The sequence below is a fragment of the Asterias rubens genome, chromosome 19, assembly GCF_902459465.1.
Source record: "Asterias rubens chromosome 19, eAstRub1.3, whole genome shotgun sequence".
Taxonomy (NCBI): domain Eukaryota; kingdom Metazoa; phylum Echinodermata; class Asteroidea; order Forcipulatida; family Asteriidae; genus Asterias; species Asterias rubens.
The window spans coordinates 9,945,095-9,970,976 of NC_047080.1; the positions used below are offsets into that span (position 1 = coordinate 9,945,095).

Sequence of the window (25,882 nt, forward strand, 5' to 3'; positions counted from 1 at the left end):
GAGAGCACCACAAACACGACCAGGGAACCTCGTACCGTTCAAGAAACAACACCACATTAACATTTTATCGTCCACACGTAGTCCCCATCATCCTGTGTGTATCGGATTCACTTCTTCATTTGCAAAGGCAAATGAAGAATATATTTGTAGAGTATCGGATGTCATTTCCCCGGCAAAGTCCGAGAAAATCTCTGATGATTATTAGAATTGATTCAAACTGATCCCACAGTTGAGAAACAGAACTGGAGAAAGATTCATATCTCCATGTACAAGCTATTACCTGTATCAGGTTCAAACCGTTCAGGTTGCATATTTTAGCACAGAAAGATAAAATGGAGAGCCTTGCCTATTTTGGGGAAGGCGGAATGTTGCCTGAAAGGTTTTCAGTTTTTGGAACTGTTCAAATACAAGCTCCCGAACATTTAGGACCAATTAGGCCAAACCATGCCTACAACGCCCTCTATGTCCACCAAGGCAGTTCGGTATTGGACATTAGTGTAACGGAAGTTTTTATAAATATTTTACAGAATTTTGAAGCATTTTTTGTGAAACTTCAATTAGCGTTTCCTTAATGGAATAGTTGTGAATTACATAGTAACAACAACGAGGAAGTATTTCAGAGAATTTTGAAGAATTTTTCAGGAAAACTTCATCTATCGTTTCAAAAGTAAACAGAAACAATGATTCTTTGAAACGTAGCATGGGCGTATATTAACCTGTCATCAGATATCACATAAGAATATCTTGTTTGTGAAAACCGCAGCGTTACAACTGACACCATGGGCATGGTCATATATTACCAAAGAGAGTATCAAAGGCCCTTTTCGAAACCATGGCTCCAGATTTGGCTCCGGCTAGCTTGGCCCCGCTACTGCTAAAAAGTTTGTGCTTGCTTACCTTACATGCTCATCAGGGTTTCAGACGAGAGAACGGAGCCTGAAGCCGAATTCAAAGCCGAAGCCGTGGTTTCGAAAAGATCACAAATTAACATAATAGGGTAGGGTTTTTTTTGCAATGAAAGTGATCCATTCATTAAATCTTGAAACATGGGCTCTGCATACATCAGGCTCAACATTAATAAAACTAATAAGATTGAGGGTTCTGCATGAGACACTAAATTTATGTCAATTCTAAATTGATATACAGCGAGTCAGATTTCCGACTTTCTACCGTGTGTTCATTCATTATAATACAATGTGCATCAAGCTCTATATTCATAAACTAACAAGATTGACGATTCTACATTAGACACTAAATTTATATCAACTCTAAATTGATATACAGCTACTCAGATTCCTGACTTTCGATCTTTCACATCTTGCAATCAGGGAGATTTTGTACAACAAACACAGAGATATTCAGAATTACATGTACATACAACATTATAGGGACGAAGTCTCCATGATCAGGGAGACTGTCAAATGTGTTCATCAAAACATACATTGTAGAAAGATTGGTTTATTTTCAGGGAGTTTTCTGCAAAATCAGGAAGAGTTGGCAACTCTGTAACACGTGTTGTTTGATATAATACATTTACGTTAAGTGGTTTCCAAGGGCAACCTCCTGTATGAAACCAGTTGCGTTGCACTTTCTCTCTCCTTCCTCTTTCTCCCCCCCCCCCCCCCCCCCCATCAAGAATGAGGATGACGCTACCATGATTAAGAAGATAAAAGGATGATAAATGAAGCAGAACGCCGGCAACTAAATGAGCCTGGAGATGACCAATCAGCTATCAGCTACTTTTTATGTCCGGTACACTGGCCGTCCGATCGCCCGTACGACAGGGGTCTATAGATCAAGTCTTTTATTGGCAAGTTGGAAGGGTAGCGGGAGATGGAGAGTGGGGGATTTGGGGAAGATCTTCAAGCTATTTTTTCATCAGTCAACATCTTTATGTTATGCTTGTGTAGTGAAGAAGTGTATACACTGAGAGCTTAGTGTACACATTGACTTCAAATGACATTCTACGTACATGGTACATGGTGTAAGTGGATATGTATGTATACATGTTTATATCTTTCAACAAAGTTGAATAGACCTTTTCGCAAATACTGGGGTGCGCGTAAAGCTTGGAATTATGTGCATTGCTGTCTAGCTGGTGATCAAATTTGATCCATATCTATCCCGCAATGCACCTCATTCAACAGTCTGCGCCTGCGCAATGGTATTTGCGAAAAGTCTAGTTTCATACCAGGGTTATTCCCAATGCACAAGGTAGCATATCAAGCTGATATGCATAAAATTACGTGCAGATATTGGAGAAAATCAGCCAAAACAGAGAAAAAAATATAAAAACACAAACAATATTCCACCCCAAAAAAATCAAGATAAAAACCAATTCAAAATGCTCCAGATTGCACAGACAAACACCAATTAAAAAACACTCAAGACCGAAGTGCAATTGGAGCGAATAGTTTTGTAATTGTGTGAGAGCCCACAAGTTGCTATTGATTGCAAAATTGATGCGCTATACTGTGACGCCACAACAGGAAATCCTATCACAAACAGGATTCATATGTCAAAACAACTTGGGGATGTTTACAAGCGCATTCAGGTTCGGAATCAATGTGAGTAGTAAGACCTAAAACCCTTTAGTCCATTTCTAATAAATACTTCTTATGTCAAACTTTAGCATCAATCTTTGTTACACACTTGCTGAGTGTCCTCAGTTTATTATAGAACTTTCTTTTTAAAAAGCAGGCTATTAGGTCTAAGGTCCCTTAAATGCTTTATTACTTGATGTTTAAAATTAAAAAAGGCACATCCGTTAAGGTGATCCCCTGGCTGCCCCCCTTCCCAGGTTGTATCGTAAACTTGGGTGTGTTTCCTGGCAACACAGCAGTTAACGGTTGTATTGCTTCTGAGTGGCACACCCAAAATAGGGAGACAACAAACATTGCTCAGTTGGTAGAGCGTCAGTACAATAATCCGACAGTCTATGGTTCAAATTATGCAACCCACTCTAGTGCTGCTTACAGACACTGGACACTAATGGTAATTGTCAAAGAGTAGTCTTCACAGTTGGTGTATCTCAACAATGCATAAAATAACAAACCTGTAAAAATTTGAGCTCAGTCGTTAGTCGAAGTTGCGAGATAATAATGAAAGAAAAAACACCCTTGTCATCACACAAAGTTGTGTGCTTTCAGATGCTTGATTTCGAGACCTCAATTTCTAAATCTGAGGTCTCGAAATCAAATTCGTGGAGAATTACTTCTTTCTCAAAACCTGTGTCACTTCAGAAGGAACCGTTTCTCACAATGTTTTATACTCTCAACCTCTCCCCATTACTCGTTACCAAGTGAGGTTTTATGCTTATAAATATTTTAAGTAGTTACCAATAGTGTCCACTGCCTTTAACCCTCAATCTGAAAAAAATTACTTAATGTACGTTTCCTTATTCCGAAACAAAGTACACCGAAGGTTCAAGTATCAAACTGGGTGGATATAGATGGATGGCAAAATGATCCATTTCGGTATAAACACAGGTTTCAGATTTCTTCAACAAGACAATCTGTCTTCAGGACTCAGGAAATGAAGCTGCTCAACAGAAAATTTACAAACTAAGCAAAGAAGGAACTAGTAGGGAACCAGTGAGTACACACTGAGCATGGTATTGTGGCTGGTAACCTGTTTCTGCTTAGCGAATATTTTCTGTGGTAATCAAACCTTCGTGCTCAACAGCTTTTGCGAAATTGGAACCAGGAAACGGCCTCAAAGATGCTTCTAACAATAAAATATCACAGGCCTTGTACATTTTGGAAGATCCTTCAGCTATAAGAAGGTTTAAAGGAATACCATTGGTTTTTGGAACATTCAACCACTCGATTGTTTTTATCACTACAGGAAACTACAAGTGAAAATTTAGTTTCAAAATGTGGTAGGGTTTTTGAGATACTGCCGAAAATCAAAAAATAATGTCGAACACAAAAACGTTTCATGCAGAAACAATTTTCAGATTGAAATATTTTTGAATGACTTTCAAGTGAATTGTTTCTCAACATGTTCTACATTATCAACAACTTAAGTTCTTCTTAGTTTTTATGGTCATTGATTCTTGGAGTAATTACCAAAGCTAAATTATCATTTAAATAAATTGACAAAACATCTATCATCAATGTAAGGTGTGTGTTTATAACACAACAATTATTGAACAATTTCAATTTACAGTTAATGGCTGCATAATTTAATGTATGAAATACTTATGGAGTAATTACCAAAAGTATACCCTCCCTTTAAAGAAACTAAAAAAACTTCAGTTATAATTATCAAGGTGTGTTTATCAAGGTGTGTTTATAACCTGGCAATTAATTGAACAATCTCAATTTACAGTTAATGGATAAATAATTTTATGCACCTGCCCTGCCCACTGTGTGATTGTCTCATTACTCTAAACACACCTAGCCCTTTGACGAGACGAAGCAAGTGGTGATTCAGTTTGACAAGGAAGATTATCTCATCAACTATTCATGGGGATGGAAATTACCACTATCTTCATCCTTATGAATATTTATGATCTAATCAATATTCATAATCATATGAATATTCACAATCTAAAGTGTATCATTACTAATACACCTATACCTTTAGACGAGATGAAGCAAGTGGTGATTCAGTCTGACAAGAAAGATTATCTCATCAACTATTCATGGGGATGGAAATTACTCCTATCTTCCCTCCTTATGAATATTTATCATCTAATCAATATTCATAATCTTATGAATATTCACAATCTAAACTAAGTGCCGTGCATTAATGCTCCTAAATGTAGTGAGGCTATTTGCTGTTGGGAGAATTCATTGATAAAAAAAAGACTGGATGGATTTTGTGGATAGCGAAACGAGTCTTGACACTTGACATAAATATTTAATTTCAGTTGCAAAAAATAATTACTTGGAGAAAATAAGTTGTTTCCTAGTGGAAATGTCTACATGTGTGAAAGTAATTTTTGTGTGTGTAAATATTCAAGGTCATTACAATACAACGATGTAATTAAATGGTGAGCAATTAGACAGGTTGTTCTTTTTTGTTTTTAGTGTGAGTTTTTTTCAACCCATAATAAGACAATTATTTCCTGTTTGTGTCCTTTGTTCTTGCTTAATTTTAATTTATCACTTTCCAATTGGCACTCTGTAAGATTTTATACCAAAAGCAAAACAATGCTTTGTTAAATATTGCAGAAGTTCACCTGGAAATAGTTTGAAATTAAAATGAGAAAGAAAAAAACAGAAAAAGGTATCCACACTTATCTCTAAAGAAATCAACTTATTCATTTTTTCATTCATTCTTTTGTATTGAAAGAACAAGCTGAAAAAGCTGTAATCCCCCAAAAACTAGTTTCCTACAATTCTTTTGAGAATAAAAGAAAAAACCAGAAAATCACACGACCCCAAATCCATTCATCAATTTTAGTCAGTTTGTCATTTTCTGTCATTCACTCATTCATCGTAAATTTACACACATCAATACAAATGCAATCATAAGATCTACATGGTTTATCCCCCGAAGACATTCAAAGCAAAGAAAACCCACTGAACCTTGCCATCTGAAAACCAGAAAAAATGAGGTAACTCGGCCAAACACTTTAAATATAATTACGTTTAGTCAAGTTGATTTAGACAAAATCTCATGGTTCGATGGTTTCAGATTGCTTAAAAGGGTACTCCGTGCGTTCACCTGACGATCAATTTACCGAAAAACTCACGAAGAAAAAAAATCATCTTGTGAAGGAATAAACGGGTAGCTTAACTATTTCCTGCGATTCCTACCGGAGTTGAGAGGGTTTTGCTAATCTAGGCCAAGCATGGACGCTCTCAAGAGATGGCCCTCTGTAAATGGGTCAGAAGACTCGACCATGTTCGGGAACGAAGGATTCCGTAAGGTGGACAACCATCATCAGAAAGGTGTAACCCGCCTGGACACACAATCCCAAGGTAAATGTAACACCATCCTACAGCACACCACAATGCACTGTGTACATAGCGCACAATAGCTCCAGACTACCACCCCGCCAATTAATACTGTCCTCCCCGGATATTACAGAGGTCTGTTTTTGCGTGAAACCCGAAACCCGCTCGGCAAATAGGCCGCTCGTGGCCTGGGCTACGTAATACCCCTAAATGCATGCTTTCAGGTTTTAAGAAGAGTCCTAGGTAAACGATGAGGGATAGGGTTTTGGGACGTGAGGGGTTTCGTAGAGTACATACAATTAAGACCAGGTGCAGAGGAGTAAGTTACTACTGGGACTGCATTAGGACATTTCAACTTCACTAGGTGTGACGATCAATTACTTAGTGCCATAAAAAAAAACTCCATTCATAAAAACTCTGAATTGGAGATTCACAATAAAACTCAATTGACCTGATTCTACTGCTACACATCTAGTAGTTTTGTTTTGTCTGCCAAGGTGTGCGTAACAAATCAGTGACGATTATTTCCCTTGTAAAGTAGAGCAAAATGCTCCACAAAATGTCTCAGTTGATACACAAAAATCATCAGTTGCTACTACCATATTAGCATTGTACTTCCACAAAACTTGCTAGTCTAAATATTTTGCTATGCGAAATTGATGGACGAAATCGTTCCCTGACATTGGTAAGAGTAAAAACACAAACTTGTTCACAGATTTGCACACAACTCACATGCTAGCCATATATAAAGTTAGTCATGGTCGGAAATTTCCCTTTGAAATACTTTGGCTTTAAATGCAATGGTTTTTGAAAATTTAGTGAAACAAATAGTTTTGATCAAGCAAGACCAAAACTCAATGTTTGAAAATAATTAAAACATATGAAATCTTTTTGCCTGAAACGCAATAGTTTTTGGAAAATGAGTAGGCCAAAAACAATTAGTTTTGACCTTGAAAATCCAAAATTCAATGTTTGAAAACACTAACAGTGAAAACAAATGAGATTTTTGTTTTCAATTTTTGTTCTCAAGACTACATAAGAGAGCTTACTAATTTTAATACTGAAAAAATAGATGCAAGACTTTCAAATCCAGGTCAGATTCTAAAAGTAACCTGATAACTTTCCGAAAAGTACGCGCATTTCAACCGCCCACAATCCAACGCAATGTGCATATGAATCACTACTAGTGCTTCAATTGGAGCAAAAACACGGTGACTGATGCCCAGACTCGCACCACACGTGTTCTGAGTGACATCTACAAGTGGTTACTTCATCCAAATGTCTGGCCGAAGTCAATTTTGTGTCTACCCCTAGCTTTCACAACTCTGACAGGCCTGACGGCTTTTGGGATGGATGGGCGCCAACGTGACACCTATACTTCTTTGTTGATGATGGCAACCTCTAAAAGCAATGCACTCTTCTCACTTTACAGAATGCCATGGGAAGTGAAAAGCCAAGCATGTTTAGCCAATTATTGTATCGCCTGTGTTAAGGAAATGGAGCCTTAATATAATTAAGAAAAATAAAAGTTCCTTTTCGAGTCCGTCTTGAATGAGGGTATCGACGTCTTGTCTAAGCAGATTTGTCTACATTAAATTCGGTGAAGATGTTTGGTGACTCACAAGTTGTATGTCTGGAGAATTTACTGTAACATTCTCACTTCTCTAATGACTCTCTCAATGTACAACATGCAGGGGTGAATGAGAAGGTACTTTGAAATGATGGCATTTCAACCTTTGATAACCCCTGGAGTTATAGCCTGGGGGAGCTTTTGGGAACAGTAGGCTATCCTCGGTGCTAGAAAAGAATCTTTAAAGAGCCCATCGGCGATCCCATTTAATTTGGAGCAAAATACAGCTTCTTTTTTTTAACAGGCAGACTTAAAAGCAGTGGACACTAAGTAATGGTAATTACTCAAAATAGTTATTAGCATAAAACTTTACTTGGTAACAAGTAACATGAGTAATGGGGAGAGGTTGGTCGTATAAAACATTGTGAGAAACGGCTCCCTCTGAAGTAGAATAGTTTTTGAGAAAGAAGTAATTTTCCACGAATTTGATTTCGAGACCTCAAGTTTAGAATTTGAGGTCTCAAAATCAAGTATCTGAAAGCACACAACTTCGTGTGACCAGGGTGTTTTTTCTTTCATTATTATTTCGCAACTTCGATGACCAATTGAGCTCAAATTTTCACAGGTTTGTTATGCATGCATATGTTGAGATACACCAAGTGAGAAGAATTGTTTTTGACAATTACCAATAGTGTCCAGTGTCTTTAAGAAGGTACTTCGAAATGATGGCATTTCCACCTTTGATAACCCCTGGAGTTATAGATTGGAGGAGCTTTTGGGAACAGTATCATCAGTGCCAGAGAAGAATCTTTAAAGAGCCCATCGCATTTTATTTGGAGCAAAATACAGCATTTTTTTGTTAACCACGTGGACTTCAAAATGTGTGAAGTCTGAAATAACTCATCCCTGAACAGGCATCTTTTATATTGATACCCATTAGATTTAGGAAGCATGGAATTTGGCTTTTTGAATTATTTTTTATAAGCATAACAAATTAAATTGTGCAAAAGGACACTTTCCTTATCTAGACAATTAAAAGTCTGTTCAACTTCTGACTTCTACAAAAGAAAATTTCCAAGTGGGGAAAAAATACCAAGAATGGGGCAACAAAGACAAAGACCTCGTCATGTGACTTGGTGCTGAGCAACACTTCATGGTAATGAGCCCTGCCCAAGGCAGTGCCATCTGAAATATAAAAATGTCTGAATATGATAATTGCTGCCTGCCATGATGTTCCATTCAAAACATCCGACGACAACATTCGAGTATACCCAGAGGATGCCAAAGTGCCCACAGACCTTCTCAAAATACAATCCCAAGACATGTCAGTCAACGATTTCACACCTACATCCCATAACCCCCAGACAGCCCCAGAAAATTGCTCTCTCTGAGGAAACACCTACATACGATTATTTAACCATGGAGGAATTCCGTCTGAACCTACAGGAGAAAGCAAGCGTGCCTTATGGCCCTCTGGCACCAGGCCAAGTGGAAACTACCTTATGATGCTATTTTTGTAGTCATAGATCATGAAGAAATATTGACACATCAATTATCTTCTTGACTTACTAGATGGCTCACTACAGTGCACCTAAACAGAATTAAAGGTAAAGTATACCTGTGAAAATTTCACTTCAAAAGGTGGTACAATTTTTGAGATAAAAAAAAAGGAGTAGTTATATGACCACGCACAGTAAGAATGATCCGTAATTGGAATAAACATCTTAGAAACAGCAAACACTTTCTTAGATTCAAATGTTTCTCAATCCCTTTCTCTAAAACAATATTCCTTAGAAGAGAACCGTTTCTCAAAATATTTTATACTATAAACAGATGCAGTGCTTCTTACTAAGTAAGAATTTGTGGTCATTAGTTTTTAAAATAATTACCAAAGGATATACCCTTCCCTTTCAGAAGGTATGTAACCCATAATAGTTTCTAATTCACAGCATACAATTTAAAAATTTCAGAATTGGGAGTGATGAATCAAATAAATTACAATGTTAAGAACTTGGTTTGAAGATCTGAATACACTAATTGTCTCATCCTTTGTTTGTGTTCAGAACATTGAGGGCATTCTTTACACTCAAATCTGGAATGCAAATTTAGCACAACATTGGCCACTTTCTTAAAGAAAGGTTTACAAGGAATCTCTGATGATTTTGGATCGCGAATTTATGAAACTGGAGGAGCAAAGTAGTTATTTTGTTGGCGTTTTGAGACAAACAAATTTTCCTTTGCTGAAGATATTTCGATAATTCGTATTACAAAGAAGGTGAAAAGAAATGGGTTGGCTTTCGGATTTTCAATGCAATTATCCAACGTACGTTGCTTAATTGCCTGTGCGAAGTTCAGCACTTACGATTTACTACAATACAATGCTTATTGCAGTACATTAGTCAGTGTGGACACCGTACTAAAGAAAATGTTAAACGCCTCCTCTCTTGTGATTACTACAGCATACCCTCAGGTTCTTCTGCAAATTGCCTCCATTTGCATGCGATCCTACAAAAATTCAACACTTGAATGGAAATTATGCCGGCCACAGATTATCACTCTATCCACTTGGCTCCCAAATTGCCCGGGTATATAAGGACAAAGGCACGATGAGATGACAACGGGGAACTTAAAACCCCAACGCGCTAGGGCTGGAGGGCAGGATTGGGCTAAAGCTGGTACATTGATTTATCCCCCACGCCCAGTCGAGCTGTAACCAGGGATTAGAGGGGTGGAAGCGCAAGTGAGTTGGTCCATTAATGCTTGGGATGCCCGTGTGGACATGAACGTGGGTGTAACTGATACTTGTTCAGCGTCGGACCAGAACAAAGGACTAGGGGTCCAGCTGAACCGCCCAACAACGTTTTATTAAGGAGCTAAGGATTGGGTTCCAGTTTAACGAAACCAAAAGTGCTGGGAAAAAATCTCTACGATCAAAGAGTTTTGAAAAGAACCTCACGCACATTTATTTGAACTTAATTTTACAAGCAAACATGGTAAGCTTGCTTGCCTTTTGCTAGCTACATGTACATGTGCTTCTAGAATTTAAGAGAAATTCAACACAATCTTTAGAACCACTGATCTGCATGTTATCCTGTTTGTACTTTTATGACATGCACTTTAAATTCAGAAAGGAAAGACCAGTTAACACTGCTCAGTCTGTGAAATCTTACACAAATATACAGAGCCTTTATTCCCTTGCTTTACATGTATTTACGAAAGCTGCTAAAACAATTTTAAGAGTGAGTACCTGTTGTATAAAATGTACCATATAATCACTGTAACAGAACTGAATTGCTAGTTTCAACTTAGCTATAACTAATTTGAGAATGTTGGTGGATCTATATCCATCAAAACAAAAGTCCAATGTTTACATATATCCAGGAAAGAAGTTCACAGGGGCAAGACTTTCACTAGAATTAGAATCAGGAAGTAGTCCAAACCTAACCGCAGTTCTTCTGTACACTCAAAAAAATGACAAATGAAGACATACAGAACTAATGGATGTCAGGGTGACAGGCTTCCTGATTCTGTTATGAAGGCACTGTATTCACAACCACCTTCCAGTACATTGTCAAATCTCAGTAAAACCAGGTGAATGTGTTCTGTATTCTGACAGATTGTCTACTCTGTATGCTGAGAAATTGCCGAGCCATTACAGTGCCTTCAACCAGCCTTGTGTTATTTCTGTATTATACTCTTAAATATGGATGTGATGGGTCTTGGTTCAATTTAAAGTGCATTGAAGACACTGTGTGGAATCTGTACTGTGCACAATTTCTAACTCTGTTTTCTGAATAATTCTGCACATGTTCAGCCTTATATGCAATGCCATGTGACCCTTGTTTACAAAAGGGCACTCTTGTACATGCCATGGCATTTCCTGGCAGGCAAGATACTACGCTGGTCATATTAAGGAGAAGTTTGACATTTTCTGCGTTTATTTCCACCTGAGTGTACTTAGAGTTAAATACACAAACTTGGTAACAGTTTTGTGATGTGCATACTTTCTTCATATTGAAAAGTTGATGTGATCAACGTGATGTGATCTCCATGAAATAGGAGATTTAACGGGTTTTTTCCCTTGACCCGTGAACAAAATTTTGCCTGAAGGAAGGCTCTTTTGATATCACAGGTTTTGTAATTAGAATCACACGCTTTAAGCTCAGAAATATGTGGTTAAGCAGCGCCATGAAATTGGCCCTGTGCAATTCAACTGTGGACTTAACTGTGTAACTGAACCCAAGTCAATGTATGCAGATGCACCAACGTATGTCAACCTAACAAGAAGCGTGTGCTCATTTCACTACATGTTGACCAACAAACTAAAAAAGTGACTTTTCTCGAGTGTGTTTTGCCAAACTCGGATAATATTTAGGGAGGGGACAAGTTTCAAAAGAGTTAACATCATTAATGTTTAGATAGGTCATCCAACACCGAGAGACAATTATCTTTGATCCCGCCAATTCTCTTCTCGGAGAGACCAATTCGCGGGGTGTGAAGGCAATGTCATGATATTGCTTCCAGCATCGCCAACACTTCATAGCGCACCATACAGCTCATGTTTGTCGTAGGCCACCGAGCTTAAAATTAACACACACACGGGTGATAAAACCGTCAGCTGGGGAGAGGGGAGAGAAAGTGTGTGAGTAGAGCGTTCATGAGTCAGGGTTTTTCTTCCTTGTGGCGGCTCACAAGTGCGAAACCTAATTTAGCCGCACGCACGTCTTGGCTCATGTTTCCATTGTCCCTCGTGAGGTAAGACCCGGTTCCCCCAGGACGGTTGGGAGATCTTGGCAGCCACTCGAGACGCCTTTATGCGGGCTAAATGAGCATAATGCATCGTTCTATGTGCTCAACTGTTTACCCATCTCGCTGTCTTTGAAAGAGAGTCGTCAGAAAATGTTCTTCGAGATTGAATGTAATCCCGGGCAACCATTACTTTTTATTAAAAAGGTTTTCTCTTACAGACTTGGACTTGAGATTGAATTGAAAGAAGCTTATTTGTGCCACCTGTAGTACAAAAACTTGGGAATGTGTAAATTGAGAAGCACGTCTCAAAAACACCTGGGTGTTTTTTTTCCCTTTTGAATTGACGTGTAACGAATCTGTGTAGTTTTGGACTGAACTGAATCATGACTGAACGACAAGGAAGTTTGATGTATTTGCCTGAATTTTCTTTGAAGTAAAGAAAATAAATCTAACTTTGTTGGTCTTTTTTGTGAGTCAAGGTAACTGAAGAGTTTGTCAAGGTATACATTTCTGTAGAACTGAGACCCTTTAACAAAATATTTAGTATAGAAGAATAAACCTCAAATTTATTTCCACAACAAGGGGCTAATACACACCAAAAATTATTTGAAAAAGAAAAAGAACAATTTTCAATTCTTAAAATTCTTTAAAATAAAACCTATTTTTCAAAGGATTTTGGACTTGGTCTAATATTTGTCTTCATTCTTCGACTCAATTGGGGAGAAATGTTTGGAACTGAGGAAAATACTTTGAGGCCTTTCAACTCATAATGCAGACATTTAGTTTTTCTCCATTCAAATCAAATAAAACCAAACCAAACCAAACCAAGGCTAGAAGGAAAACTGGTTACGGTCTCTTCAATCCGTACTCAAGACTTTCTTACTCTAAGTGTTAAAATAAAATACTATCTTCATACTGATAACAAGGGGAAGTATCGTGCCTGAGCAGTCAAGAGCACCGACCTCGAGCTCTGCTGTATCTGATCAGCAGAGTGTGCGTTCGAATCCCGGTCATGACACTTGTGTCATCAAGCAAGACACCTAACTATTGCTTCGTCCTTCAGATGGGGCGTAAAGATGGTAGGCCCTGTGTGTTGTTATAAAAACTATCAAAGCACATAAAACAAACCAGTACACACTTATCGTAAAGAGGAGGGGTTGGCCCCAGTGTGTCTGCCAGTGCGACTTTCTTCAATCATTAAGGATGTACACTAGAAAGGAAGGAAATAAGGAAATGTCAACTTACCAATTCTACGTAACGAGTAGTTTAACTGGTGGATCTGTCTCTCTAGAAATAGTACAGCCACTACCACGACGACCACCAACACCACTGAAAGTCTATTTTGTAACATGGCTCGGTGTGGAATCATAGAGAATTTTGCCATTTGGCGAAGTCAAAGACAGTCACTGCATGAACTTGCTGGGAGGTCCTCTCCTCCGTTAGTGAAGAGAGAATGTAGTGAGGGAGGAAATGTCTTGAGGCTGGTGCTTGTTTATAAAGTGGACTTCAAGGTCTGTTTGTTTGTTATTGGTTGTGGTCAACAGAGAAGGTACAATATATGAACCATGACGATCTGTGGAAATAAATTAGAAAGAGAACTTGTCTAGATACAACTTACTGCCAATTGAAGTACAGAGCATTGTGGTGGAGCTGTTTAGTGCACTTGAATCAAGTCCTGGGCTTTATTTCATAGAGCTGCTTCTAAGGCACAAAAAGTAGCTGAGCACACAAAATTATGCTTACCAGAATACAAGGCTACCAGCCAAAGTACGTGTACCATCTGAAACTTGTATTAAATGATTATTTTTTGCTTAGCTTTAAACAAGGGTGGCTTTTCCCGTTATTTTCTTCCGACTCCGATGACCGATTGAGCCTAAATTTTCACAGGTTTGTCAAACAAACTTTGTTATTTTCTATACAAGTTGTGATACACGAAGTGTGGGCCTTTGGACAATACTGTTTACCAAAAGTGTCCAATGGCTTTAAAAGCAGCTCTACATGTACATGTATGGGAACTTGGGACTTTGCAGCTTTAGAAGTCTTTGGGGTGTGGGTTCGAATCCAATCCAAGTCATAAAACTTGTGTCCTTGAGCAAGACACTATAGACTAATCATACTTTCTCTTCTCTACCAGGGTTAAATGGGTACATGTAAGGGCAGAGATGGTTATTTTGATTGATTTACAGCTTCCCCCAAGGTGCGCTTCATTACTTAGCAGTCCAGGCTGCTACTCCTCAGTGAGCTGAGATGGTTTATGGCCTAGTAACCAGGGTAATAATGTTCATGCTGGGCCCATGGGACCAAGGGGATGGCTTATGGGCCCCATGTTTTTAATACAGGGCCAGTGGGCTAAAAATAGGCCCATTATGACAGGTGTCTATTTCTACCCCCTGTCCTGGTCCAGTTATGATGAATTGGTCAATTTGGGTCTTTTGAGCATTATTCATCAGTCTTTTTACAAGAAGTCCTTTCAAAATTGATATTATGATCAGTTTTTATATCAGGAGTCTTTTTAAAATGTATATTTAAAGAAAAGATAGGCCTATAAAATAGAAGGTGAGAACTATTGCTGCATATATTCAATCAAGGTTTTAGCCAGGATTTGGGGGAAGGGTGGGACTGGTCAATTTTGCTGGAAATTTAAACTGGGTGTCCAAATTGTTTACTTACACTTACAGTAGTATAGGCCTACAGTACATGTACATAGTATGTAAATGACAGATACATGGTGTTCAAATATAGAACAGGGTGTCCAAAAGACACACAGCCACCCCTCCGGCTAACACTATGTATTCAATGTACATTGATAATAGTTTAAAACATCTATTGATAGATCCTTTTAAAACACGTGGTATAGAGCTGAAATATCACAAGTATCATATTGCAGGCTGGTAAGTGTTTTTTTATCACATAGTGAATGCGTTCTGACAGTGTACGATCAACCCTTCCATTGACTGATGATTCAATGTCATTTAAATGCTTTTGTTTGGTAAAACCCTCACAAGTCATTGTCAGATAGTGAAAAAAGATACATCACTTAGCAACGGTAGCTGATGAATGGCATAGTAATGCTATGCACAGTTTACATTAAAAATGGGTAGCAAAGTGTGTGCAAAGTGATATCGTCAGCTACCTGTAAATTACAAATATATTGGCCTTGAATTTCAGCACTGAAGCAGAAAGATCACATTAATTTGACACAAAGTGCACTTCTGTTAGAAAGATCCAAATAATCCTTTGCAGAGGCGGGATTGGGGATGAGGGCGGGTATGGGGGGGGGTGGCTGGCTGGGAGTAAAATGTGAGGGGACTATATGTAGGATTTCATTATTATTTTATTATTATTTTTTTATTATTTTATTATTATTATTTCACTACTGCTAGTCTAGTGTGCCACTTGAACCAGTCACTGAATTTAATACTTTTTTTTTAATTGGATCTTTTAATACAAAATTAATAAAATTGAATGACATTTAGTAATAGTAAACAAGATGTAAAAGATAAGTATGAAAAAAATCAGAGGAATATATTTTTAATGGCAGTTCAAGTACTTGAATACATATTTTGTAAAGGGAATGTATCATGGCGTTTAGTAATCACTCTTAGTTGGTCTTGACTTGACCACTTCAATTTCAAAAGCTTCACATAAACTTGAATGTTTTGCAATAGAAGTGCCAATCGCACAACAGAATGGCCTTTCCCTCTGGAAGATAAAAAATCCAGGTCTGAGCATGAATAATTTTTTGGACACGATGCTACTTGTACCCCCCCCCCCCAAAAAAAAAATGTGCTGGGCCTAAAATCTTTTATATCTTTTAAAACAAACTAAAATGTGATGTATCATTTTAACAAATGACCTTACAAGACCAAAACAGCGCCCTCACTGAGGTCCATGAAGATCTATCATTGGGCGAGAGTTGTGCGCGGCGCATAAGCGCAGGCATGTTTCCATTGTTTGACCTCGGCCATGGTCGCCACCAGGCCACCAATGCACTGCAAAGCCGGTTCTATATTGTTTAGGCCTATCATCTTCAAAGAAAGTGTATCAACAAGTCTTTTGAAGTCTGCACTCAAAAGGAAGAAAAGAATGTCATTTGCCAATTCACAAAATGGTCCGATTCCCATTTGGCGATTAGGAAGTCAAGACAACATTTTCACTACCAATCAATAACAATAAGTATTGTACTATATTCATGTTTGCTAAAGTTAGCACCTAGTTTAATCAAGAGACAAGTTACACCCCTTTTTGGCAAAAACACTTGAAAAATGCAAGTTGCATTTGGCCAACTGACAATGTCCAATGACTGAAAAACCTACACATGGCAAATGAAATAGAGACCAAAATTCACCAAAATATGATAAAATAAATACACAATTTAATAAATATCTGTCAATGAAAATGACAACTCACCAAAGGTTACTTTGATATGAACTCTCCGTTGTTTCTAACAAGAAGAAAAACAATTCAACAGAGCCGACGTGCCCACACGTGAGCTAGCTCCAGTGTGCTATTCCTGCTGCCTGTATCCGGTCACTTTCCCGGGCCAGGAAATCTGCCAACGAAAATGCCACCGTGTGTCCGGTCCGGGGGAAAAGTTACTGCCACAATTTCACCATTCCAAGGACGGCATTGCCCAAGCTGTTATCTCTGTTAAGCAAGTGTTCGTTTAACAGCTGGTTTCTTCCTCTGTTGGTACAATGACAGATATAACTTCAATTTTCAGACGAATAACCAGTGAATTTAGTGTGCTTACATCAACAACCGATGTTGACAAGTGAAATTTGCTGTGTGGCGGAAGTTGTCCGTGAAATTTAACATGCAGGAGATTTTTATAGACTTGACACAAGGCGTTTTCTTTAACCATTCAAAGCGCTAAGCATGTCGCTTGCTCTGCAACATTGCTTCTTTCTGACCTCAAGGACAAGCTATTTTAAAAAAAACCATAAAAATAAGCCACGGTAGTATGAAACTAGGTCAGGAATGGATATTTATTTTGCTCTTTATTGTGGTAATTTGAGACAAATAACTTCCACCTATGACAACCTTAAGAAAAGCTGAATAAAGATTGGCTGGAAAAAGACTAGCAATAGTCTGGTAGCTGTTGTTTTCATAACAGTCTCTGTATATGAGCCAACGATGAGCAGGGTTTCAGATTGACCTTTCCTTTTCCTTTTCTAAAACAAATCACGGTCATCTGAAAGGGCGCCCTCAATATTTCCAAGATGGCAGACCCTCTAGGGGTATTTGCGTTATTTTTGTGTCTGATTCAGGTATGTGTTTTACTTCATTTTGGGTTATTTGTGGGTGTTACTAACGCGGGAATAATCGACCAGATTCCCTTTAGGGACTGTCAATACGGTCTGGAATATCAGTCTTGTTTTTGATGGAGAAAATCTCAGTGAAAGTTAACGTGACGTGGATGAAGAATTTTCCACTGAACCACAATATTTCCATAAAAAATTATTAAGCCTCAAAGAGGGCGCTGTGACTTTAAAGAGTCGGACATCTCGAAATTTAAAGATTCAAGAAGAACCGACAAGTTTGGGCATAAACATGGGAAAAGACATCTCATGATCTGATGATCTAGTCTGACGCTTACATTATTCCTTATTGAATGGGTAGTTAAAAATTTGGTGTATACAGTAATATTGATAGTTTCGCTCTTTCACGCAGCACTTTCCTGAGTTTGTGAACAAAATCCACAGCCCACTTGGTGGGATTCGAAACCCTCTATATATAGATCTGTCCGGATAACTTTCCGTATGGCGCCACCACTTTTTCACTCATTTTTACAAAAAGGGATATATCAATCAGGTAAATTAGATACTATATTATTTTATTTTGAATGAAAAAGTGGTGGCGCCATACGGAAACTTTTCCATCTGTCCTTGCATTTTGACTCTCAAAATGACAGACTGTGCAGACAGTAGCTGCGTGTGGTGTCAATTACTTTTGCCAGAAAATCTATTTTAATAACGATTTATAAACCTGAAATTCTGAATTGACGCATGTATCATTCTGTCCTCTGTGTATGTTCCGATTCATCCTGGAACCAGCGTTGTTCTTAAAATTCTTTAGTGATATAGTTTGATAGCCTCAACATTTTTTTATCGGTTTATATTTTATCCTTCATGTTGCAGGTGGTCCGGTCAACAGGCCAGTTTGAGACCCTACCCGTCAGACAAGACTGTTCCGCAAGAGGTTTATCATCGAGTCTTCTATGTAGCTCGTGCAGTGATCTTCCAAGCCATGGCCTGGACGTGTTAATGGGGGATTGTCAAGCGTGCTGTCAACAAGATAATGATGAAGTGGTACAAAAGGTTAGTAAATGTGGTTTCTTCTAGCTGCGGTGATAGACCAGCAGCCGATTTCATGAAAACCGCTAGGATTAATCCATCTCAGATAGGAGAAGTAAAACTAGTCCTGTTTTTAGGACGGGTTCAATGCGTCCTGACGTTTTCATAGAGCTGCTTTTGAAAAGCAGAAAGTGATGCTTAACAATTTTCTGCTGAGCAGAAATTAGCAGGATACCACACCAGTCACAAATTGACTGGTAAGCATAGTTTTGTTGTGCTTAGCTACTTTTTGTGCAATTGTTATGCAATATGTTCTGCTTAAGCAGCTTCTCGCCATTGTTTAGCATAAATTTCATTATAAATTTCTTTATAATTTCAAGTGTTTGTATGTTACCCACAGCTTTACCCCAAGGCATTGCTAGAGGTGTGTAGCTGAAAATTGGGACGGTTTCCACAGATCCAAGGTAAGTTATCTCTTCCACTCGTCAGTTTCCATTTTATTTCATTTATCAATGCTGATTGTGAAGCCAAGGACTATCCAACAATCAAACTTAATCTTTGTACTAGGCAGGAACCAAATGGAGAGAAGACAACAAAGTTTCAGTTTTAGATGTGTGAGGAAACCCCCTAAAGAATTATTCCAGGGAAAACCCATGCAGTCAGGGGGCCAATTTCATAGAGCTGCTTAAGCAAAAAAAACTGCTCAAGCACGAAAATAGCTCGCTTATTTTACACATGTTACTGGCCAATATTTCATGCCATATACATCGCTTGTGACTGGTATTTAGCTGTTGTTTACAGAGCATAACAATTGAGTGGAGTTTGGGCCGGTAATCTGATTTTACTAAGCAAGGATCTTTTTGCTTAAGCAAAATTTTGTGCTTTAAAGCAGCTCTATGAAATTAAGCCCAGGTCTACAGGGACTGAAAACCCAATCCACATAGTGCTTTGGTGGGATTCAAACCGGAGTCCAAGAACCATCTCTGCTCTCACAGGTACCCATTTATACCCCTTGTCAAAGAGACGCAATCATAGTGAAGTGTCTTGCTCAAGGAGACTAGTGTCATGACCGGGATTCGAACCCACGACCTGATGACTCAGCAACCAGAACTGGAGTTCGATGCACTAAACCACTCAGCTACAACCCTGAGTTTCCACTTGTGTGCGTTCATTTATGACTGAACTTGTCTTTTGGGTTTTCCTTTTCAGCATTCATCAAGAGTGAGCGCCCAAAGCAGTTTCCAAATCTTGAAATCAAGGTAAACAAAATCTTCAAGCTAATGTTGTTAACAACAAAATTACAATAATTTGGGTAAAAACCAAAATTAATATTCTTTATCCCCGATGCAAATTTAACATCTATTATATCGTTGCGGTACCCGCTGCCAAAACATAGGATTCGAACTGCCTCTAGCTGCCGGGCAACCTCGGTAGTCTAGTTGGTAAGACACTGCTCTAGAATTGCAAGGGTCGTGGGTTCGAATCCCACCCGAGTAACATGCCTGTGATATTTTTTCACAGGACTCGGGGAAAGTACTGAGTATACAGTGCTAACACACATCGGTGTATGGGTAAAAACCAAAATTAATAAAATTATAATACATAGCAAGACAAGTTCTCAAAAGAACAAAATCAACCCAGCAAGTAGATCCATTAAAACATGGTTTTACCGCAAACCAAATATACATTGACAGGCCTGTGTGCTTCGTTTTTGAAAGGGCTAGGGCACCGAAGCATTTTCTCCTTGGTAAAGGGCACCCTATGAGGAAATTGTAAATTTCTACTTGGAGCGTTTCAAGGGCACCAAGACAATGACCAGGGAGGCAATCGCCTTCGTTGCCTCTATGAAGTATCAGACCTGCATTGATGCCTCACTATAAAATACCTCGAATCCCACGTATCAAAATTGATTTGCAACAAGAAAATGTCGGTGTGATAATTTGTCTTTAAAAATGTTCATTTTCTCACAGTACAAGCGTGGGGCCGACCCAGCCCTGAAGTTCCTGAACAACCAAGGACAGGTACAAGAGACGCTTAGCATCGAGAAATGGAACACGGATACTGTGGAAGAGTTCCTTCAGGAACGTCTCATTATGTAGAGAGACACAACAACAACAACAACAACAACAACAACTAGTTTATGTTTTAGCACACATTTATGAAAGCTCTGTACTAAACCTTATGGTGTGCATAGCCTGATGCCAGGTGTGTTATGACTGTGGGTGTGTTCGATCAGCTTCCCTAGGTCGACCCCGGTCTGCCCCCGGTACGTTCGAATAGCTTTTACGTCATTCCAGGGGCTCACTCAGGTCAGCCCCAAATGCCCTGCTTGTGAATTGGGTCACTTGGGGGCTGGCCCCAGGTGCATGACGTCACCACGAAAGGGTGAGTGATCGTTTGTTTAGCTCTTGTCAGGGGCTTACCCGAGTGAGCACTTGGGGTCGACCCAGGGGAGTTAATCGATCACACCCTGTATTTAAGGTTTGGGGTTTGAACAAAGAAAAATTTACTGGAGCAAGATTTGAACTAACAACCACCGGTTTAACGTGCCGGTGATCTACCAACTAAGCTGTCAAGCGCTATGTAGGTGGTGTACCTATTTGATGAATGTCTTTGTTTGGGTTAGCTCATGTTCCCTGGTTGTATCATAAACCTGGGTACCGACACCTGGCTACCTGTTGTACGACTTCCGAGTGACTGGCGCCCCCGAACGAAGATATTGACACAAAAAGGGAGATCGCTCAGTTGGTAGAGTGCCAGGTCTTTTGTTCAAATCCTGCTGTAGTTAATTTTTCCTTTTTTGCAAATCCCAAATTATTTAAAAATAATTATACGATTTTGCTTTTAGGGAAAATGGGATGGAAGTTTTCCAAGTGGATATCTTTTAAAGCATTTATAAGAAAAAGCTTTCCATTTTGCAAGTAACTTACTTTATTAAAAGTTATATTTGTTTATACTCTTTGTTCACGCACTTCCATGTGAGAGAGAAATAAAGACGCACAGATTCCAAAGTTGTTTTTTTAATCTTTTATTTCCATTTATTTCTTTTCAGTAAATCTAAAGTTAACACAACCCTTTGCCCACCTTCATCTGCCCTACCCTTCATCAGCTGCATTTTAAACCACTTCCAAAATATAACAAAAACGTTAACGAAAAAATGCCTTCAAAACAATATACAAACACATTTAAATATAACAAAGTTCGGGAAATAGCTCATTACAAGCAACGTTCAATGAAGCAAATAAAAATGACATGGACTCATGTATACCATTGCTGATAGCAAGGCCTAATTTCTTGGACTGCTTACCGTAATCAAAAATTGTAAGCGCAAAAAAATGCTAGGAACGGCAACAATTTTCAAGAAAAATCTTTGAAATATAATTTAACAACAGAAGAAGGATCAATTTATTTAGCACGGCAAATAAACTATCTACGCTTAAATAAATTTATATATATTTTTTCTTTGAGACCTAGAAAAACCTTGAGAAACTTCTGGTTAGGTTGATATTTAAAAGAGAATGTCTTTTAAACTGCATCTAATGACAATTTGACAAAACACTAGTCTTGACCCAAGGCTGATACTAGGCTATTTTTATTGGAAATATGACAAACAAGTGCAGTTTCATACGAGCGCTGATGTCAAAAGATCAAAATCAAGACTAAGCAGAATAGTCCAAGTTCAAAGCTATTATACAACGGCATTTTCTTTAATGGCCAAAAATGCGAATGAAAAATGACTTGAATCAAGACCAAGCACAACAGTACTTCAAATGTAAAAACCACTGCATTTTGAAATTATACATTTTACAATACACTGCAATTGCAAAAAGAATTCATGTAAACATATCTGTAATTCCTGCGGTGGATTTCACAAAGAGTTAAGACTGGTCTTATCTCAAGTTAGGACAAGTTTACTAGTCCTTACTTAAAACTAGCCTGAAGTTTTTAATATCTCCTATGACTAGTCCGAAGTTCTTTGTCAAATCGACCCCTGAATTCTTTTTAGAAACAAAACAAGTAAACACACGTTTGTTTTTACTGTCGAACAATACAAACTAAATCTTCAGATAAACAGTTTGGGTTACTATTTGTTTGCCCAGTTTTGGGCAAGGAATGACAACAAATCGAAACATTTGATTGAGAACGACTGCAAAAAACAAGTCTCTATTTCAGCAGATTTTCCTTATTCAGCCCAGACTTTAAAATCAATCATACATAAATAATTAATTAGCATCAACATCAGACAATCTTGCATCTTCCATCATGATTCCTTTATCTTTCAGAGTATGTACTATAAACCCATTGCATTGGCCACAATCGCCGATGCAAAACAATAAAAATGCACACAGGTGTACGCATCGCACACAACTCTCAGCCAATGATATTTCTCCATTGACCTCAGTGAGGGCGCTGTTTTTGGCATGTGACCAGAGCTGTGTATTGAGAGAGTTGTGACATGGAGGGACCAGTTTTCTTAGGTCACGTGGTTGCTAGATGCCATGTTGTCTCCAAATGCAGCACAACGCAATGGGCAGACTAATCTGGCACACCGTGTTCGCCCATGCGTTTCTTGGGGAACAAAATGGCTTTTAATCGCAAGTTGTAGTAAACCCAATATACGACTCAGGATGTAACCAGTGCCACATTTTGAGAGAGTTGCAGCAGCTTGTAATGGGAGACTTTTGGGACTTTTGGTGGCAGCAGACTTACCAGGTAAAATCCATTGTTCTCGGGAATGTGCGCATGTTCAGAACTACATAAACAATAGAAATTTACCTGGTAAGTCTGCTGCCACCTAGCGTTCCAAAGTCTCCCATTAGAGGCCATTTTTGGTCCGAACAGAACCTTCATGTGTGGCCACACAGGGTGTAAGTCAGTCTAGACTGCACTTTGAGTTATGCTGCATTTTGATCGAAAATGGCATCCAGTAACCACGCGACCAGAGAAAACTGGCCCCTCTATGTCTCAACTCTCTCAACAAACAGCTCTTTTTGTGACGCCATAAAGCACGGTTCATACTTCCTGCGAATGCGAATGCGAAGCGAATGTTGACGTCACAAATTCACAACGAATAATTCGCAGCAGTTCAACTTTGCTCAACTCACTTGCGAATATCGCTGCGAAAGGAGGGTTATGACATCAAATTTACGTCAAATTCGCTTCGCATTTGCATCTGCATGAAGTATGAACCGGGCTTACTGCAAGGGGTCTGATCTCACTTCAGGTCTGGCTTTGTCTTCATAAGCCCCTCTGGCTCTGTCTTCATAAGCCACTCTAAAGCCATTTGCTGATTGCTTACAATGGCTAATGGAGTTTTGCCAGCATCATAGCCAGAGCCAATAGATGGACTACCTACGACGTCATTGACCACCATCTTTGATGTTAAACAATGGAAAAGTGCACGCGTGTATGCTGTGCACGCGCTGTGCATGACTCTCAGCCGATGATAGTCTTACACGCTTGCACAGTTCATAAAAAATGGTGGCCATTGCAAGGGGCCTATAAGCAACAATTATTCGTAATAGACTGGCCCGTTAATTGTTTCACATAAATAATACTGATATTACACAGCTAGTAGTACAGTTACCATCCAGCTATAATTGAGATCTAACAAGACCGATATTACAATCTTTTGGGTTATTATTACTTTTTAATAACAAATAATTATTGGAACTTATACTGGTTGCTAACGTATAAAACATTAAAAATGGAGATTGATATGCGAGGAAAACAGACTGCATAATAATGTGATAAAATTGGATAAGTTTAGAGGTTGGTAAACAGCAATTAAACATTCTGTCTACTTAAGTTGGGGAGGGTTTGCAATGGCCACCGTACTATAGACCGTATCGAAAAGAAGAAAAAAAACCTGTGTTGTTATGAAAGTGGTCATATTGCAGGCCGTATACATCAATGAAGCATGCAGCGTTCCTGGTGTGATTTTTATGGCACACGCACGCACACATACTTGCACATGCTTACAGTCGCCATGCTGTGGGCAGGTATTTGAATGGTGACGTCATATTCAATACGGTCTATAGAGTTGGCCCAACATTGATACAGGCAAATACATGTTTAACTTTTCATTCTGCAGACAATACTAGTACTACATGTATATCAGTCATCTGCAGTCTACAGGTTTCATTCTAGGATCTATAGCTTTTCATTCTGCAGACACTCATAGTACTATATCGGCCTTCTGCAGTCTACAGGTTTCATTCTGCAAGCTATTGCAACAGTAGCGCACCCTCAACTCTAGCCAGTATGCTATAGTATAACCCAAACTGCACACACACACAAAACTTGTCAACGCCTCCAACTGTAGACCTCTTATTGTCCCTCTTTTGCAACAGCTCCCATTGGTTTTGTACACGTTTTCCAACTGTGGACCTTTCCCGGACCGTGGACTCTATTGTCCACTTTTGTTATAGGTCCCCGGTTTGAATGTGTATACCTACTCATAGACACAAACCAGGCGGAAATGATTTTGTTTACTTCTTTACAATATGATATTCACATCTTTCTAGATTCTGTAAAAAAATTGTCTTGTTTTGAAACAAAAGACAACACGTAAAATGTATACTGAACTCTTTTTTATTTCATTATACATTAACACACTGCAAAGCTGTACACCATTATGTGCACGCAAACAACCCAAGTTTAACATTCCAGAACATCCTCGCAATAAACAGGCATGATATTTTTCCTACTTCCGTCCAGTGCTTTGCCTGAAAAAAAAAAATTCCACAGAACTCGGGAAAGCACCGAGTACAGTGCTCAATGCACATTCCAGTGCAAGGGTAAAAAACAATGTTCTTTATCTCTGGTGCAAAAATTAACATCTTCTATTTTTATTTCATTTCTGACTTGTAAATTGTGATTAAAAAGCCTGAAAAGTTTATTAAAGCCATAGAGTTATATATAAGAACTAGAGGGCGCACTGGCCTACATATGCGCCTGGCATGCGGCCATTTTCTAAGTTGACAAAACAGCATCGCACAGCGTGTGTTTGTGCGGCCATTTTGTAAATTGACAAAACAGCATCGCACAGCGTGTGTTTGTGCGGCCATTTTGTAAGTTGACGAAACAGCATCGCATAGCGTTCAATAAACACAAACTCCAACATGTACTTCCTATTCAACGTGCATACAGAAAGACGCACGTGTCTCCTTGCGGTCCCGTCGTGCTTGTGCAAGAAGCATCACCAGAGCGCCCTCTAGATCTTATATACAACTCTATGATTAAAGCCTACAAGATTAGGTAAGCCATCTTTTGTATAGCTCCATGGTCGGCCTGTCTACTCGATAAAATGTTCCTACTTTTTTTTCCAAGAACCAAGTATCAGGTCTGAATAGGGT

The 25,882-nt window shown here is 38.8% G+C and overlaps 1 protein-coding gene and 1 long non-coding RNA gene across 2 annotated transcripts; one reads left to right on the forward strand and one right to left on the reverse strand.

Moving 5' to 3' along the window:
* Positions 1-10,445: 10,445 nt before the first annotated feature.
* LOC117303238 lies at positions 10,446-17,029 on the reverse strand. Its single transcript, XR_004520494.1, has 3 exons — positions 16,639-17,029; positions 13,474-13,801; positions 10,446-12,097 (listed from the first exon to the last, which is right to left on the reverse strand). It is a non-coding gene; the product is annotated as an uncharacterized LOC117303238 (long non-coding RNA).
* A 382-nt stretch (positions 17,030-17,411) lies between these two features.
* Positions 17,412-21,548, forward strand: LOC117303252 (selenoprotein F-like). Its single transcript, XM_033787407.1, has 5 exons — positions 17,412-17,498; positions 18,369-18,548; positions 18,925-18,988; positions 19,734-19,783; positions 20,495-21,548. Exons 1-5 carry the CDS (start codon positions 17,451-17,453, stop codon positions 20,621-20,623), a joined length of 471 nt encoding a protein of 156 aa, XP_033643298.1. The 5' UTR covers positions 17,412-17,450; the 3' UTR covers positions 20,624-21,548.
* The last annotated feature ends 4,334 nt before the right edge of the window (positions 21,549-25,882 follow it).